Below are 15,942 nucleotides of genomic sequence, written 5' to 3' on the forward strand. Positions count from 1 at the left end.
TCCGTCTTAATTGTTAATATTGAGCGTGAATTACACACACCATTTGTGTGTTGTTGCATATTTATTTTGTGTTTAAATGACACACTAACAGTTGTCTTGAAGGGTTCATATGGTACGACCCTCAGTTGGGGGGTCTAAATGAAAAATCAGGACAAGTTCAGGGGTCCATCTATGACTTTAGCCTTTAAAAAATCAAGGCTTAGTTAAGAAATTAGTGAATTTGTGAGCGCGGTGTGAATGTTCATTTTATGAATTTATTATTATTTAAAAAGTCAAACATAGTTTTACTACTATGATTATTTTAAGCATTCTCCAACTATTATGAACTAACAAAAAGAATATTGCTACCTATTTTATTTTTCATGCATCTCCTGAATATATGTAAATATATTTAACAAAAAAAAAAAAAAAGGAGATCAATAATGAAACTTTAATATGCTAGCTAATATATAAATAGTGACGTGCAATAAATTAGAATTCAATCTCGTAGTGAAAAAAAAAAACTGTAGGTATTTGGATGAGCTACAAACACTAATTTTTTTGGATAATAGCGATTATCGAGCCTTCACTTTGACTCATATGTTAAGCCTTTTCAAAGGCTAAATATCGTGCTCTTCAAGTTCATTATCATCCTCCCTCTCAAGTAGGATAACTGTAATATAATACAAGAATAAATAAATAAAATAATAACTTGCTCACATGTCTTTTTCTTGGTTAACCTTAAGGATTTTAATTTTAAAAAAAAATATATATAAAACAAATATATCTACACCTTTTGGCTGCTTGTCTTTTATTTCAACTTGTTTTTATTTTTCCTTTTTTATTTCTGTAGTTAACAAACTAAATTGTTAATATCAATTCTTATTGAAATCATTATAACCACCAAAGGAAGTGGTGCAGCGGACGGGGCTGCTTCTCCCTTAACTAGAAGTTTCGGATTCGAGCCATGTGTACGAAAAAATCCTTAGTAGGGAGCCTTCCCCCAGAATGAGGCCCCATGCGGCGCGAATACGGATATAATCGGGCTCCAATGCGGATACCCGACACCGGTTGAAAAAAATCATTATAATATAGACGTGTTATTACATCACAATTTTTTTTTCCTTTTTCCTTTGTTTTCTCTAATTTATTATTGAAAGTGTTAAAAGTTGCATAAACATTGTTATCTTTTGAATCAAATGATTATATCAATGTAATATTTGTATGAGCAGACAGAAATTAAAATCATCTTGATTAGCATGAAGTTTCATACAACTTTTAAATTATTTGTTATAAAACTGAATTATCAAAAGTGAATTACCTTTCAGTGAAGAAACAAACTTTGATAAGGGAGAAAGGATTTGTCCGAGCCTCAATACATGTTATTGCCTTTTTTTTTTTTGGCCTCCAACTACATACAAAATATTGCTAAAGTATCAAATTAAGGGATTATGATGCAATAAAAAGATAGCTAAACAATGTCCAAAAATTAATCTGAGTCTCAAATAACAAAAAAAACACTTACCCGAAAAATCAAAAAGAGCCTGAAGATAGTTGTTAGCTTGAACTTCTTCAATAATAAACTCATATCTATCCTGCAAATTCTTATGCAAGTTAAGCAATATCTCACAAGAAAATGGAAACAAAAAGAAAATAAAACAAAAAAGATCAAGAAAAGAAGCAAGAGAGGTATGAAATTGATCAGCTATCTATCTTCATTGTCACGTAGGCATCCAAAAAAGCAAAGCTTGTTTCGAAGTGGAAATTAGACGTGTGAGTAATGATAATCTTTAAAGGCTATTGAATACCTGGGCAAAAAGAAAAGGCTGTTAATTATGTGGTTGTTTAGTTGCTGCTACTGAGGTACGTTACAAACTTACAATTGAAAGAATAATTGAGATTAAATTAAGAAGAACGTGATGTATAGACATTGAACAATGAATTTGTAATTACGTAGAAGGATGGGAAGAACACATAAATGCATAGTTAAAATACCTAATAAAGTTGGCAATTCTTGTGGGAGGTGAAAAATTACAATAACAACAACAAACCAGTGAAATTCTACAACGTGGAGTCTGGGGAGGGTAGAGTGTACGCAGACCTTGCTCCTACCAAGGTAGGACGTCTGTTTCCGAAAGACCCTCGGCTGATGGGAGGTGAAAAATTGATTAATTAAAAAGACTTTTTGGGCTATTAAAAATAAAATAAATAGAAAAAATGAATGGGTAAAGGTCAAAAGAAAGGAGAAAAAAGATAAATGGTTTTCTAGGCCATAAAAAGGTGTCACATCACCTTGTCTATGTCTAGCTTTATATTATATTTAGATTTTGAGAGTTAATTAATATGGCTAATTACACATATTTGCACAAAAACAACTAGACAAGCCCTCGGGCATGGGTGTGTTATTGGTGCATATTCTTTTAAGTGAATGTGGAAACTACAGTGTGCATCGAGTATTAAGAGCACTATAATAATAATAGAAAATGAAAACAAGTACAAAAAGCGGATTACACAGACTAAAATTTGAGAACTGCAAGAATCATCATACTTCATACTGCAGATATTCCTTAGCTAGTTTGGTCTTGTCTGCACAAGAACTCAGTACAATTATATGAAGAGTAATACTAACAAAAAGACTATATAATATCACTTTTGGTCATATATAGTTTTTGAACCGTTTTCAAAGTTCCATTAAGCATATATTAATCTTAGAAAGTAATTTGAACATAAAACTTGTAAACCTAGGATCCCAGTATAGCCCAATTTCATCACCAACATTCAATCCGCGATCATTGAACAATTCTATGCACACTAAAAGAAAAATTATATTTGGCAACATTTTTTTTTTGTTGTCATAGATTGATTATTGTTGCAAAAAGTACTTTTAGCAAAAAAAAAAAATTGTTGCATGGACTTTTCTCAACGGCTGTTATTGCAATAGCGTGTAACAACTTTTTTTTTTTGTTGCCAAAAGTACTTTTTGCAACAATAATCAATACTATGACAACATTATTTTCTTCTTTGGCAACAAAAAAATTATTTGCCAACAATAAAACTAAGTTATTGCCAAATATAAAAAAATTTGTTGCGATTTCTATACTTTCTTGTAGTGGCATGATAGAGAATAGTCGTCATTATGCAGCTTCCTAAAGCAGACACTTCCACCTTCATACTTCTTAGGGACGTTCTTCACAGTAACATCCCACGCATCAGCACGCACCCAAAACCCATTCGCCGAACTTTTGGCCTCGTCCAACTTCCAGTATCGAAGAATGTACTCAAACGTCTCGAAAAATGGAATCACCAGCATTGATCTGAAAAATTCATGGCAGATCAAGAAAAATGTAATCACCAGCTTTCCAAGTATGACCCCGTCATGGGTAATTCTTTTCTTAATGTGCCATGAATTTTTCAGATCAATTTTCAGGGCTAGGTATATGTCCGTTATCTCTATGTGTTCTCGAGTCATTGCCCATGAAGTGTTGCTAAATTCACACGCTTCTTCTTCAGCTTTTGATGGGATGAATTTATGAAAGGATGTCTTCTTCATGCTAGTCAAAAGATTTTGATCATCCATTGAAAAAACTATTTGATAAAATGATACACTGAACTAGGTAGGAACACTCCTATTTATGATAGTGCAAAACCTATGAAAGAAATTAACAATGAGATTTGGAAATTTTCCTTGTATTCATTACTCAATCTTTACATGTTTTTATACAATTCTATATAAATTGCTAACCAACTACAGCTAAGGCTAAACTAATTTTTGTACTTTTGTTCATCAGTACATTCTAGAATAATCTTTACATTGGATTTTTTATACTTTTATCCGTACAATTTATTCCTCTTCTTGTGTTTGGGGGTTAGTACGTATGATGATGAATTTATCCTTCTAAGGCCTAATTATTTGTGATCGGCCCAAGTCTCTCATTGCTCAACATAGTCGGGGAACACTTTTCTTCATTTTCATTTCTTTCTTCCGATAAAACCACAGCTCCTAGGTTGTCCCTTATCTTCCTCGTCTGCAACCTTTATTCTTCACTCGAAATTCTTGATTCTTCATTGTGTTGTGAGAGATGAAATGAGAAGGTTTCTCTCCAACACACCCCCTAAAACTGGAGGGTAAAGAAGCAACTCCCAATTTGTCCAATAAACGTCGATGAGAAACTCTAGAAAGAGGTTTGGAGACAGATCTGCCAATTGAAGATTTGATGGATGGAATGAGAGTGAGATCAAACTGGATTGAAGTTGTTGGTGTACAAAATGACAGTCAAGCTTCACATGGTTGGTACGTTCATGAAAAACGGGGTTCCGACCTATATGAATAGTGGCTTGACTGTCTGAATGAATGGGAACGGGTAGAGGTGATCTTGAGCCGTGGCTATGAATATTTAACCAGGTGTAGGTGTATTCCACGATTCAACAAGTCTTTTTTTATAAACCTTGGAGCTAGAATTCAACAATAATTAAAGAAGAAAATCCTATAATATGGTAGGAAGATTTTGTATTGATCTCTTCATCATCTCAACATCGTGAAGCCAAAGAAGCTTATACAGGAAACAAAATAGGACGAGTTTAACATTCTGATAGTACAACAACGTCCAAGCATTAAGAACATTAAAAGCCATATAAAGGCTATTCAATGGTTGAACACTAACCTTAGAATAGTAATGAAAATATCAAATAGTCTAGCTGCCGACGTCTAGAACAATGAAGACTCCATTATTAGAAATTGCCTTTAACGGGTGAGTGAGTAAAGACAAGGCCTTAATGGATCACTATTAAGATCCATATTTGAAAGATATTAGAATAAAGAATATGTTTAACTTATTTTTGAGATATAAGAATTATTTTTTCAACAATCCTCCCACATCTCAAAAATAATAATAACGAATAAAATGGAATGACAAGATACAATATTGATATTTTTTCGGTTTATTTTTATAAAATTAGAAACCTATCTAATTATTCAGTACGGATATAGATTTACATAGAAACTTGCGGTTTTATTAGAAATAACCTAAAAAAAGATTCGGTATGTTTCGATTCGATTGGTTCAGTCGATTTTTAAAAAAACCATTAACCCCCTAGTTGAATTCAGGGGCTCGCACACTTCACCAAAAGTCATTATTCAAATTTTCCTTTTCAAAATAGAAAGCAATAATTATCTAAACATATTTTTCACCAAAAAAATTACTGATTCTCAAAGTATTCGTTGAATAAACTTTAAGTAAAACCTTGTGCAATTTACCGGATTATAATAGCTTATTATTATATGATATATTTTCGACCTTAGCTTAACATACAAACAGAAAGGCACAACGCACAATACTTAATTCTTGTAGCGCCTGTTGCTTTGTGAATTGTAAAAGGTCATCTGGCAATATCAAAACGTGCCCAAAGATTTTTCGTAATTTTAACTTAATTGCACAATCATTACTTTATTTTTTATGTTTTAGAAGTTCATCTGGCAATATCAAAACTTGCCCAAAGATTTTTCATAATTTTGATTAAATTGCGCAATTATTAGTTTTTTTTTAAAACAAGTTTTAGAAGGGTTGTAATAATTGATTTGATAACAAGATAGACGGTAACAAAAATTTATTTGACGAGATAACATGTCTAAATTAACCTCTTTTTTTTTTTTTTGATAAGTAAATATTTATTGAAGCTAACACTCAAAAAAAAAAAAAGGAGTGAATAATTACTATATTCTTCACTTACAACTTGTTTGGATGGTTGTTAGTTATTGAGCCCGTTTGGATTGGCTTACAGCTTAAAGCTGTTTGCAGTTTATAAGCTGAAAAAAATAAGTTGGGGTAGTCCAACTTATTTTTTTTGGCTTATAAGCTGTTTTCAGCTTATAAGCTGCTTTAGATAAACTAAGTCAAATGGGTCCAATTATTTTTTTGAGCTTATTTTAAGCATAAAATGACTTTAAGCTGGCCAGCCAAACACTCAAAAAAGCTGAAAACAGCTTATAAGCTAACTTATAAGCCAATCCAAACGGGCTCATTGTATGGTAATGTGTTGTTAGTTTAAATATAATGTTTGTTATTTTAATCGTATTGTATCGTATCATTAAATCCTTCGTTACGTAATGACGGAAAGTCCCATTTTATATAACGACCGATTTGGTATTATCGCGTCGTTACCTCATTTATTTTTTATCATCTTATCCTTATTTATGATATAATATATCTTATTTTATCTTTATCACACATTTTTATGATAGCTTCACACCGAATTCTATTTTTCTTATAGTTTTATCTTTCAAATTGTTGATGTCTAACATTATATAGCATCGGAAAACAATATAAACAATCCAAACGTTTATTCATCAAAATAATACGGTACTCCCTCCTATTAAAAAAGAGTGTTCACTTACCAAATCAAGAAAAAAGGAACCCTATTTGTCCAGACTTGTCCCTATTGAGTGCTGTGTAAATTCCAATACCTATTTAATTATGGATTATTTAGTCAAATTATCTATTTTTTTTTGTAAGAGTTAGTATTTTTTAAGAGGTTTGCAAATAATTAAGTGGACACTATTTTTGCTCCGAAAAGAGTATAATACAAACAATACCATATAATAATATACATTTCTCCCTCGCTATAAAATAATTGAAGTTTTAAGCTTGGACACATGGATTAAGGAATACACAAACTCTTAAAAATTAAGAGTGATTTTGACTTTTATACCCTTAATTATAATATTCTTATTTTTTTAGACTAACATAATTATTATGGGAATATAAAAATGTGTCAAGACAAATTTGTAAAAGAAAGTTAAATACTTTCTTGATTTTCTTGGAACATTAATTTATTTTGGATTAACTTTTAAAAGGTAAAACGTCAATTACTTTGGACCGGAGCATGAAACAAAGAAGTAACAACCATCCAAATAGATGGTTTTTAGTTCAGGTGAGAAACTAGTTACAGTATGTAATTAGAAGCTTCTGACTTTCCAAACAGAGCGCAAACTTCATCACGTTCTCCTTGATCTTGTCGCGATCGGTAAACATCTCCTATTATCTGGACAAACCTTTGCAAATTGGGTTATTTGTACTTGAATGCCTGATCGGTGACTTTGTTGCTTCACAAGTAGTTCCCAATCATTTCAAATTTCGCCTAATTTTTTCTTCTGTTTATTGGCAACTAGATTGCTCTGGAAGTAATTGCGATTTCACTCTATTAATTGCTTCAGTAGTTGTTGTTGTAATTCTGCTTTCTCTTTTTTGTTCGTAATTTCAGTTTATTTGTACTTGAAGGTCTGATCGGTTACGTTGTTGCTCTAGAAGTAGTTTGCGCAATTATTATAAATTTGCCTTTTTTTTTTTGTTTTGTTAATTGGCAAGTAGATTGCTCTGGAAGTAATTGTTATTGTGCTCTTCCATTTATTTATTTGTTTGCGTGAATTCGGATCAGTAACATCTCCTATTATCTGGACAACTCAGTGCCAATTAGATTATTCTAGAATCCAAAGTCTATTAACGCTCTATTGCTTTAGTAGTAGTTGTAATTCTGCTTTCTCTTTGTTTTAATTGGTAATTTCGGTTTATTTTGTACTTGAATGCCTCATCGGTGACTATGTTGCTCCAGATGTAGTTCACTATTATTTTAAATTTTGCCTATTTTTTTCTTCTTCTGTTAATTGGCAGCTAGATTGCTCTGGAAGTAATTGCGATTTCGCTCTTCCATTTAGTTATTGGTGATTATGTTGCTCCAGAAGTGCTGCGCAATTAGTTTAGGTTTTTTTTTTTTTTGGTTGATTGGCAACTAGATTGCGCTGGAAATAATTGCGATTTTCTCTTCTATTTATTTGTTTGTTTGGGTGAATTCAGATCTTTTTGCTCTAGAGTCATGTCTCGCTGGTGACTGTATTGCTCTAGAAGCAGTTGTGAATTTGCTTTTTTGCTCATTTTTTGTTTTGTTGTGTTTAATGAATTTGGTTTGATGTGCTCTATAAACAATATGCTTTTCATATCGCATTATTTAGTTGTTGTTACTGCTTTCTTTTCTGTTTTCCCTTTTCAATCTACTTTGAAATGCTTTACTTGAGCCGAGCTCTATCGGAAACAACCTTTCTATCTCTATGAGGTAGGATTAAGGACTACGCACGCTCTTCCCTACTAGACCCCACCTGTGGGATTACACTAGGTATGCTGTTGTTGTTGTGCTTTATAAACAGAGCAGTAGCTGATCTAGGATTGGAAGCTATGGGTTCTAAGTTGGAGAGTATTTGTGCATTTCCTAAAAGGGAACCTATGTAAGAACAAAAACAAGTGTAGACTGTGGTACTCCAAATCAAGTCTAATAACTTAATATTTTTCACATATGGCTTTCACTACTAAATGGAAATGCTTGTTGTTGCTTGTTGAGTCCCACATTGGTAGGCATTAGGGTCCTTGGTCTCCTTATATGGTCTTGGGCAATCCTCCCCTCATGAGCTAGCTTTTGGTGTTTAGTTAGATTCAAGATACATTTCTTTAATTTATGGGTTCATAATTTAATAATTGTCAGCTTTTAGTAGGCTTTACAGTATATATACACACACACACACCCCATACTAGAACCACTGGGTTTGGCCAAAACTAGTCCTATTGAACTGAGTTCATCACTGAAACATAGTCTGATTGGCAAATGTATTGCTATAGACCTACGGAACATATAAGTCTTATCGTGCCATTGGATCTGAACCGGATTGCTAGTGCTCGTGGGGAGAGGGAATGCTGGAAAGTGGGGTCCTCTCACCTGTGCTTGAAGACTCGCTTGAAACCAGGCTTTCACCCTCTAACCCAACTTTTTTCTTTGATGATGGGTAGGATTTTTGTGCTTTGGCCCTTCCTTCCTAGAAATAGAACTTTAACTTTCAAACCCGTCCCGATTGGCATTGGCGCGGGAAGACCAGTTAAGGTCTCTCACTCCTTTCCTTAGAGTAAAGTGGCTTTCACTCCTTTCCTTAGAAAAAAGTGGCTTCCGAAACTGGGCTACGTAAAGCATTGAGAAAGAAAGGATCACTACCATACCTTTTTTTCAATTTTTTTTTAGTGAACATAGGCTTTGAGTGAAAAATGCCTATATTTCTTATCTAAGCCCGCCTACCTTGGGATAAGTGGTTACCGGAAGTTTGAAGCTGACTTTAATGAGCAACACTTCCTCGTAGGGTCAAATATTGTGTAATATTCCATCTTTTTCTTTATATGTTGTTGTTTTGCCCTGGAATTATTGTCTGATTGGTGACTGTGTTGCTGCAGGAGCACAAATGGGCTGTAGATTCTCATTTTAACATTGTGCTTAGAGTAGTTCCATTTTAATTTTGTGAGACTTGTGAGTTCCACAGCTTGAGTAGGCCAAGGATTCTTGTAGAGCCATAATAATAATGATACCGTGAGTTAAGTGATTCTTGCCCGTCTGCCTAAGTCTTGGTAGGTAGAGTTACTCGGTATATGTGCTGCTGAGAGATAGTATGTGGACTAGTGTAGGTGCAAGCAAGGTGACGCGATATAACCATTATAAAAAGAATGTCATCATGAGCTGAGCTGGATGCATGGTTAACTAGGTATCTGCTATTAGTGTGTGCGGGGGGTTTCATAGCAACATAATGAATCATCTAAATCTTAATCCCGTACAAGGTAAGGTCGGCTATGAGAATCCTCTATGTCCATTATGTTCTATTCAACCTCGTTTCATTCCAATACGTCTAAATAATTTGGGAAACATGGTCAGTGATGATTCATATAGCGGACCCTAACTTGTGTGGGACTAGGTCGTAATAGTAGTTGTTATTGTAAGGTAAATTACAGAAACTTTAAAATTGAAGGTTCTCTAAATCTCACGTTTCTCTCTAGATTGATGAAGTTTTTTCCTTGAACTAAAAGGAGACTGAAAGAACTCTTGGCAGGCACTGCACCTATTGTAAGTTAAGTAAAACAACTAAGCAAGTTTATCGCTTATATAAAACATTTTCTTTCATTATGTTTTATTTCTAGCTAAGAAGCATTTGTTCCATGAAAGCTTACTTTTATGGACATATTTTTTTTTTTGTGTGATTTTACGTACGCTCATGTTCTATACTTCTATTAGTACCTCCAGTTATCAGTCTTTCGGTAATCTGGAGAAAACTGCATTCTGTCTCTTGTTCTGTTGTTAGAAGATAAATTGTACATATCTGTCCATTGTAATCCTAAGAGGACGGTCTCATGCTGACCATTAGCTTTGAGGCTTGATTTGAGCAGCAATTCTTGTTTCTATAAAGTTTGTCTTTGGATGAGTCAGATTTTCTGGTTGTTAGTGTTTTATGGTCATTGTCCAATCTCTTCCTTACTAGCGCTCATTGTTTTCATAATGTAATTGTTAGCCTTATCGCTTTTATCAATTTTGCAGGTCCAATTCAATTCTTTGGTAATGAATAGACCTAGGTGACACTAACTGCTGCCATAACTTCAAAGTCAGCCATCTATTACCTGAAAAAGTGCATATAGGTCAACAATGAAGCGTTTTGTTTATATTGATGACGATGATTTGTCAAACAATATTTACTGTGACAACCGGATCTCAAACAGAAAATATACTGTATGGAATTTTCTTCCGAAGAACTTGTGGGAACAATTCAGGTAACTTTTTGAATTTGTTACATAGAAGTTCTGCATTCTATATTAGATTGAACTTGCAGCTTTGAGATTTTGGTTTTGTCACGAATATTTTGCTACAAATAATGATTAGGCTATCATGAAACTTCATTTTATCCTCAGTTTACCAAGCACAATTACTTGAGGGCGGATCACAGGATTCTTTACTTTTCTGCTTTGCTTTTTCTTCCTTGGATAAGGGGTCTGGCTAATGTAGAAAATTTAGAGGCAACAAGCAAAGTTGACATAGATAGAACAAGATGATGAGGGGCTTTTCGTCTGGGGGTAGGAGGGATGGGAGAGTTTGATATAGAGGGAGATGATGGTCTCATAAGAGATGGGGGCTGGGAGTAACTTTACTTTCAATGTGGCACTCTTGGGAAAGTTGTTATGGATATTCATCCAAGATGAAATTGCATGATGGATAAGTATAATAGCCGTGAAACTTGGAGTAGTGAACAATAGATAATCCATGAGTGTATAGAAGGGGATCAGATCAGCACAATACCCTGCACGTGTTCAGCAATGGTAGCCTCTTGGTTCAGCACAATACCATCTATATCTGGAAAAATTTGCTTGCAGGGCTGGTGCTCCTTTGGGAGTCTATCCACATTCTCATTCTCTTTTTATCCCTAATGATAGTTTTACAAGGCTATGGAACCTACACCAAGGGGGCACCTTACTTTCTTTGTACGCTACTTCATCTATTCCAAACTTTGTTACAATAACATCTCTTCACATAGCATCCCGCTCACCTGCAAGATCTCTTACCAGATTAACTCTATATCAGTCAACTAACTATCCTTCAATCCAAATAGAGGATATGTTCCTCACTTTGTTTGGTTTGCAATGGGTTATACCTCGCACTGTCAGGGAAGTTTTTGTCTGTTGGAGTTCTTGGAAAGTTGGGAAGGCCATCAGAAGAATCTGATCTATGGTCCCTGCTTGCATTTTGTGGTGCTTATGTTTGGAAAGGAACCAAAGATGTTTTCATGGTATTGTAACTGCCAGCTCCAATCTCAAAGCCAGATGCCTGACTACTCTTTTTAGCTAGATTAATCTTACCCCTGCATATAACCCAGACTCTTTTTTGGATTTTATTTGCTCCTTAGTCTTATGATAGATTCTTGGATTTGTCAGCTCTCTAGACTTATGATAGGTTTTTTGTTATCTTTGTATGAGCTGATATTTCCTCCTCTTTTGTAACTATGCATCCCCTTGATGCCTTTGTGATTATAAAACACTTACGTCATAAAAAATAAAAAAAAAACTTTCCTTCAATCCAAATTAGTTAGGGTTCTGGAAAAATGAGTCTTTCTGTGCCCATTCTGATGTATTTTGGCCATGTCATTCACAAGTTGAGGCTCTTTAAACTCTTACACTTATTCCTACAACAGCATATACATTTCCAATCAGGCTAGCATTTTAGCCTCCTGGATGCACCGCCTCAAGTGTAATTGCAACGAATATTATGAAGCCTTAACCTCAATTAGTTGGCATCTCCTGTATGTATCATTTACTTCTGCTGTGTTCTTTTCTTAGTTTAAGTCCACATTGATTCCAATAAATTATAGGTTATATAAGACAGCTTTTCTCCATGTAATGGATCTGTTTTGTCCTCTTTTAGCATATTCAATAATCACTGTTTCATTTATGGACTCGTGCAAATGTCTAGATAGTACATGGTAATTAATTGTAGACTGTCTTCTGTCATTTATCCCTTATATATGCCTACTTACATCCCGTGCAAATTTGATTATTTATACCACATCAACTCTAATCATTGAAAACTCTAGACCACAGTTATCAAAAGAAGTATTGAAAACTCTAGATAATCTTATTCAGCATTCGTCACTTAATATGTTAAAAGTAGTGGTCAGCTAGGAATTTTGGATGTCCCTGAAAAGTTACCAGTGAAAAACTTGTGTTTATAATCTTTCATGGTCACCCTTAATCATTATGAACTCCGTTTTGATTTGTGTTGCTTCTTATTATAGATTATTAGAATACTATGCATTTAGGCTGGGCTGGACTAGTTTATTCTGACGTATAAAAGACTGTAGATGGGAAGAAAATTATGTCTAAATCATGCAACACGTTTAGTGATCGGAATTTTATTACAAGATTCTTTCACTAAAATGACATTATCTAATTTGTTGAGCTTACTTGATTCATTTGGTCTTATTTAATTACATTACTAATTTTATTGTGGCATTATTTCGGGTCTGTGATTATCCCATTTGTTGTCTTTCATGCATTAATCGAACTTCGTAAAAGGAACCAGCTCTTTCGCATTCTGTTAGCTTGAGTATCTAAATATCTGTCTCTCCTTTTTCCTAACAACTTTATCGTTTTGTTTCCAGCCGTTTTATGAACCAGTATTTTTTGTTGATTGCTTGCCTTCAACTATGGTCACTCATCACTCCAGTAAATCCTGCTAGTACATGGGGCCCTCTCATCTTTATATTTGCGGTCTCAGCAACAAAGGAGGCATGGGATGACTACAATCGATATCTTTCAGACAAGAAAGCTAATGAGAAAGAAGTTTGGGTTGTGCGGAAGGGCATCAGAAAACATGTATTACATTAGTATCTACATTCTTCATTACATTTTATTCACTTACATCAGAAACATATCAGAAAGTTTCTTTCCTATTTTGATTTTGTTGAACTTCGGAATTGTCTGATTTGTTTCACCTGCTCTGTCCTGAATTCAATGTTGTTCTTTTCTCGTTGATATGAGCCAAAATAATAATCAGTCCCTTCACATACAATATTACACCAAAAGTGATGTGATCCACTTTAGTTTCTTATTACAATCTTTTGATTGTTCTACTCCGGAAGTTGAAGAGGTAACTTGTTGATCTCACATATCTCCCTGCATAATCAAAATAGTTTGTTTAATTCGGAATGGAGTGCCTTTTCTCTTGGGATAATAGCGCTGGCTTCCTTAGAAAATGCTTGCCACATAAACAATCTGCTTCACTTCTCTCAATATTCTTAATAAACGAGGACAACATCTTGGTGGAATCAGTAGAAGGGTCGCTAGCATCAATGGATTCAAGAATCAAACTTCCTTTTGGAGAACTCACCAACACATTGATAATCATTTTTCCATTTCTTGCTGGCCACTTCTCCATCATAATGGAACATCCATAATTGTTCCATTGTAGTTCATCATAGTGCCAAAAGTTGTGTGTCCAACTTTAGTTTCTTAATACGACCTTTGATTGTTCTATTCCCAGAAGTTGAAAAGTTAATGTGCGCCTTCTCGTATAAACCTCTCCATAGTTTTTGAAAGTATATTAATGTCAGCATAGAGGCAGTACTGAGCCATATTTACAATTCAAAAAGCCACACCAGAGTATCCTTTGCCATTTTAGAAGGATTCTAACATGTCAAGTAAAGATATAATATTTTCTTTTGGCTGGAGCAAGTATCAGTTTTGCCAAAATTGACAGTATAGAAGGGTTGAGTGTTGCAATTTCTTTTTTCCCAAAAGTTCTGTACTTTGTAAATATAGTCGAAATGTTATTACCCTTTTCAGTCTTATATATGTATTTCATTTACATGGCTGAAGGAGATAAATTTCTGTAGTCCTGTATAGGTTGATTTTTCTTTTCCCACATGGCAAGTCAGGGATATGCATATAGGTACTGAACTTTACTGGTACTTAGCAGTGTTATCAAAAGCGAAAAGCGCAAAAAAGCTCTAAGGTCAGCTGGGGCTTTAAGCGCAAAGCGCCAAAAAAGCATGGGCTTTAATGAAAAAAAGCGCAAGGGTACAATAACACAAATATATATACGTTTAGTCCAAGATTAATAATAATAAGCATGAATAACAAATATATGGGCAAAGGAATTGTAAAAATATTACAATAAAGTGAAATATCAATCATCCAGTGTCACCTCATCAAGAGAGGCTCATTGGCAAGGAAAAGTATGTCTTAGAGCCTTGATGACGACACTGAAGCACACATAAAGCGAGGCGAAGCGCTCAATATGTTTTGAGCCTCGCTTTAGGGCTTAAGCGTGCCTTTGATAACACTGGTACTTAGTGAGTGAAACATAAAGTTTTGCCTGTGTTGTTGCTTTACTTTCATCTGATATTTACCTGCTAATCTGTTTTTGTTAGTGTAACCTACCATATCTGTAGGTGACTAGATGTCTTGACTTAGCACCAGAATAGTTTTTGTTTATGAAGCATAATGTCTTTTTGAAAATAGTTCTTAACTCACTATGATGTATTCTATTTCATCATCTCTGTAATTATTTCTTGTTTATTGTTTCACCAGAATCCTGATACTGTTTTAATATCCTACATTACTTGTATTTCCTTGTAGGTTCAAGCCCAAGACGTTTGTGTTGGTAACATTGTATGGCTTCGTGAGAATGATGAAGTACCCTGTGATCTGGTCTTGATTGGCACCTCTGATCCACAAGGTCTTTGTTACGTGGAGGTAAATCATTATGCCTTCGTCAAAGTTTTTCTGTCTTAGAATATAATGTTGCATTTCTTTCTCTCTACCTGAAGTATAAAGCAGATGTGTTGGATCGAAAGATTGTCTTTATCTAGAAAAAACCAGGTTTATTATTGTTGGAAGGGCATATAACAATAGTCCTGATATTCTTGGGAAAACTTAAGTTGACGTTTTATATAGATTCTCTTTCTTTTTGATAAGGTAAATACTTGTGTTAATAATGGGAAAATTTCCCGTATACAAGCAGTATTAAAAAAGTAGAGAATCATCAGCATAATATAAAACTCTATGAGCGACACCCAATCTTCTATGGATACCGGAACCTCATGGGTGCAGCAAAAAGAAACTAGAAATGAAAGCCTGTTCCTGGAGCGTACCATTGTCATCCCATCAAAAGCTTTCCTTTTTTTTGTTTTTGTTTTTTGAGAAGGTGAAGCGAGATTGAGATGGTTTGGGCATGTGAAGAGGAGAGACACAGATGCCCCAGTGCGGAGGTGTGAGAGGTTGGCCATGGATGGTTTCAGACGAGGTAGGGGTAGGCCAAAGAAGTATTGGGGAGAGGTAATTAGACATGACATGGCGCAGTTACAGCTTACCGAGGACATGACCTTAGATAGGAGGGTTTGGAGGACCCACATTAGGGTAGAAGGCTAGTAGATAGTCTCATTATCCTGTCTTATTAGTAGTCGCATTATCGTAGTATAATTTCTTGTGCTCTGATTTATGCTATTATCTCTTATTTCCTGTGCTTTGATTATTCTATGTTATCTGTGTCGCTTGCGTTACTTCATTTCCATATCGCTTTGAATCTTTTAGCCTTATCTGACCTTTTTTTATGTTTTTTATTGAG

General features: G+C 34.5%; 1 protein-coding gene across 5 annotated transcripts in view; it reads left to right on the forward strand.

Moving 5' to 3' along the window:
• The first annotated feature begins 6,804 nt into the window (after positions 1 to 6,804).
• LOC132627115 (phospholipid-transporting ATPase 2) overlaps positions 6,805 to 15,942 on the forward strand; it is a 61,697-nt gene continuing 52,559 nt past the window's right edge. The window contains exons 1-4 of one of the 5 annotated variants that reach the window (XM_060342252.1): positions 6,805 to 6,906; positions 10,369 to 10,598; positions 12,977 to 13,190; positions 14,955 to 15,071. In XM_060342252.1, the coding sequence (XP_060198235.1) occupies positions 10,474 to 10,598; positions 12,977 to 13,190; positions 14,955 to 15,071 (456 nt within the window). In that variant the 5' untranslated portion in view covers positions 6,805 to 6,906; positions 10,369 to 10,473. Of the gene's footprint in view, positions 7,000 to 7,019; positions 7,157 to 10,368; positions 10,599 to 12,976; positions 13,191 to 14,954; positions 15,072 to 15,942 lie in introns of those variants that run through there. The other 4 variants (XM_060342250.1, XM_060342251.1, XM_060342249.1 and 1 more) reach the window with 4 other exon arrangements.

Source organism: Lycium barbarum, chromosome 2 (genome assembly GCF_019175385.1).
Source record: "Lycium barbarum isolate Lr01 chromosome 2, ASM1917538v2, whole genome shotgun sequence".
NCBI classification, from domain to species: Eukaryota; Viridiplantae; Streptophyta; class Magnoliopsida; order Solanales; family Solanaceae; genus Lycium; species Lycium barbarum.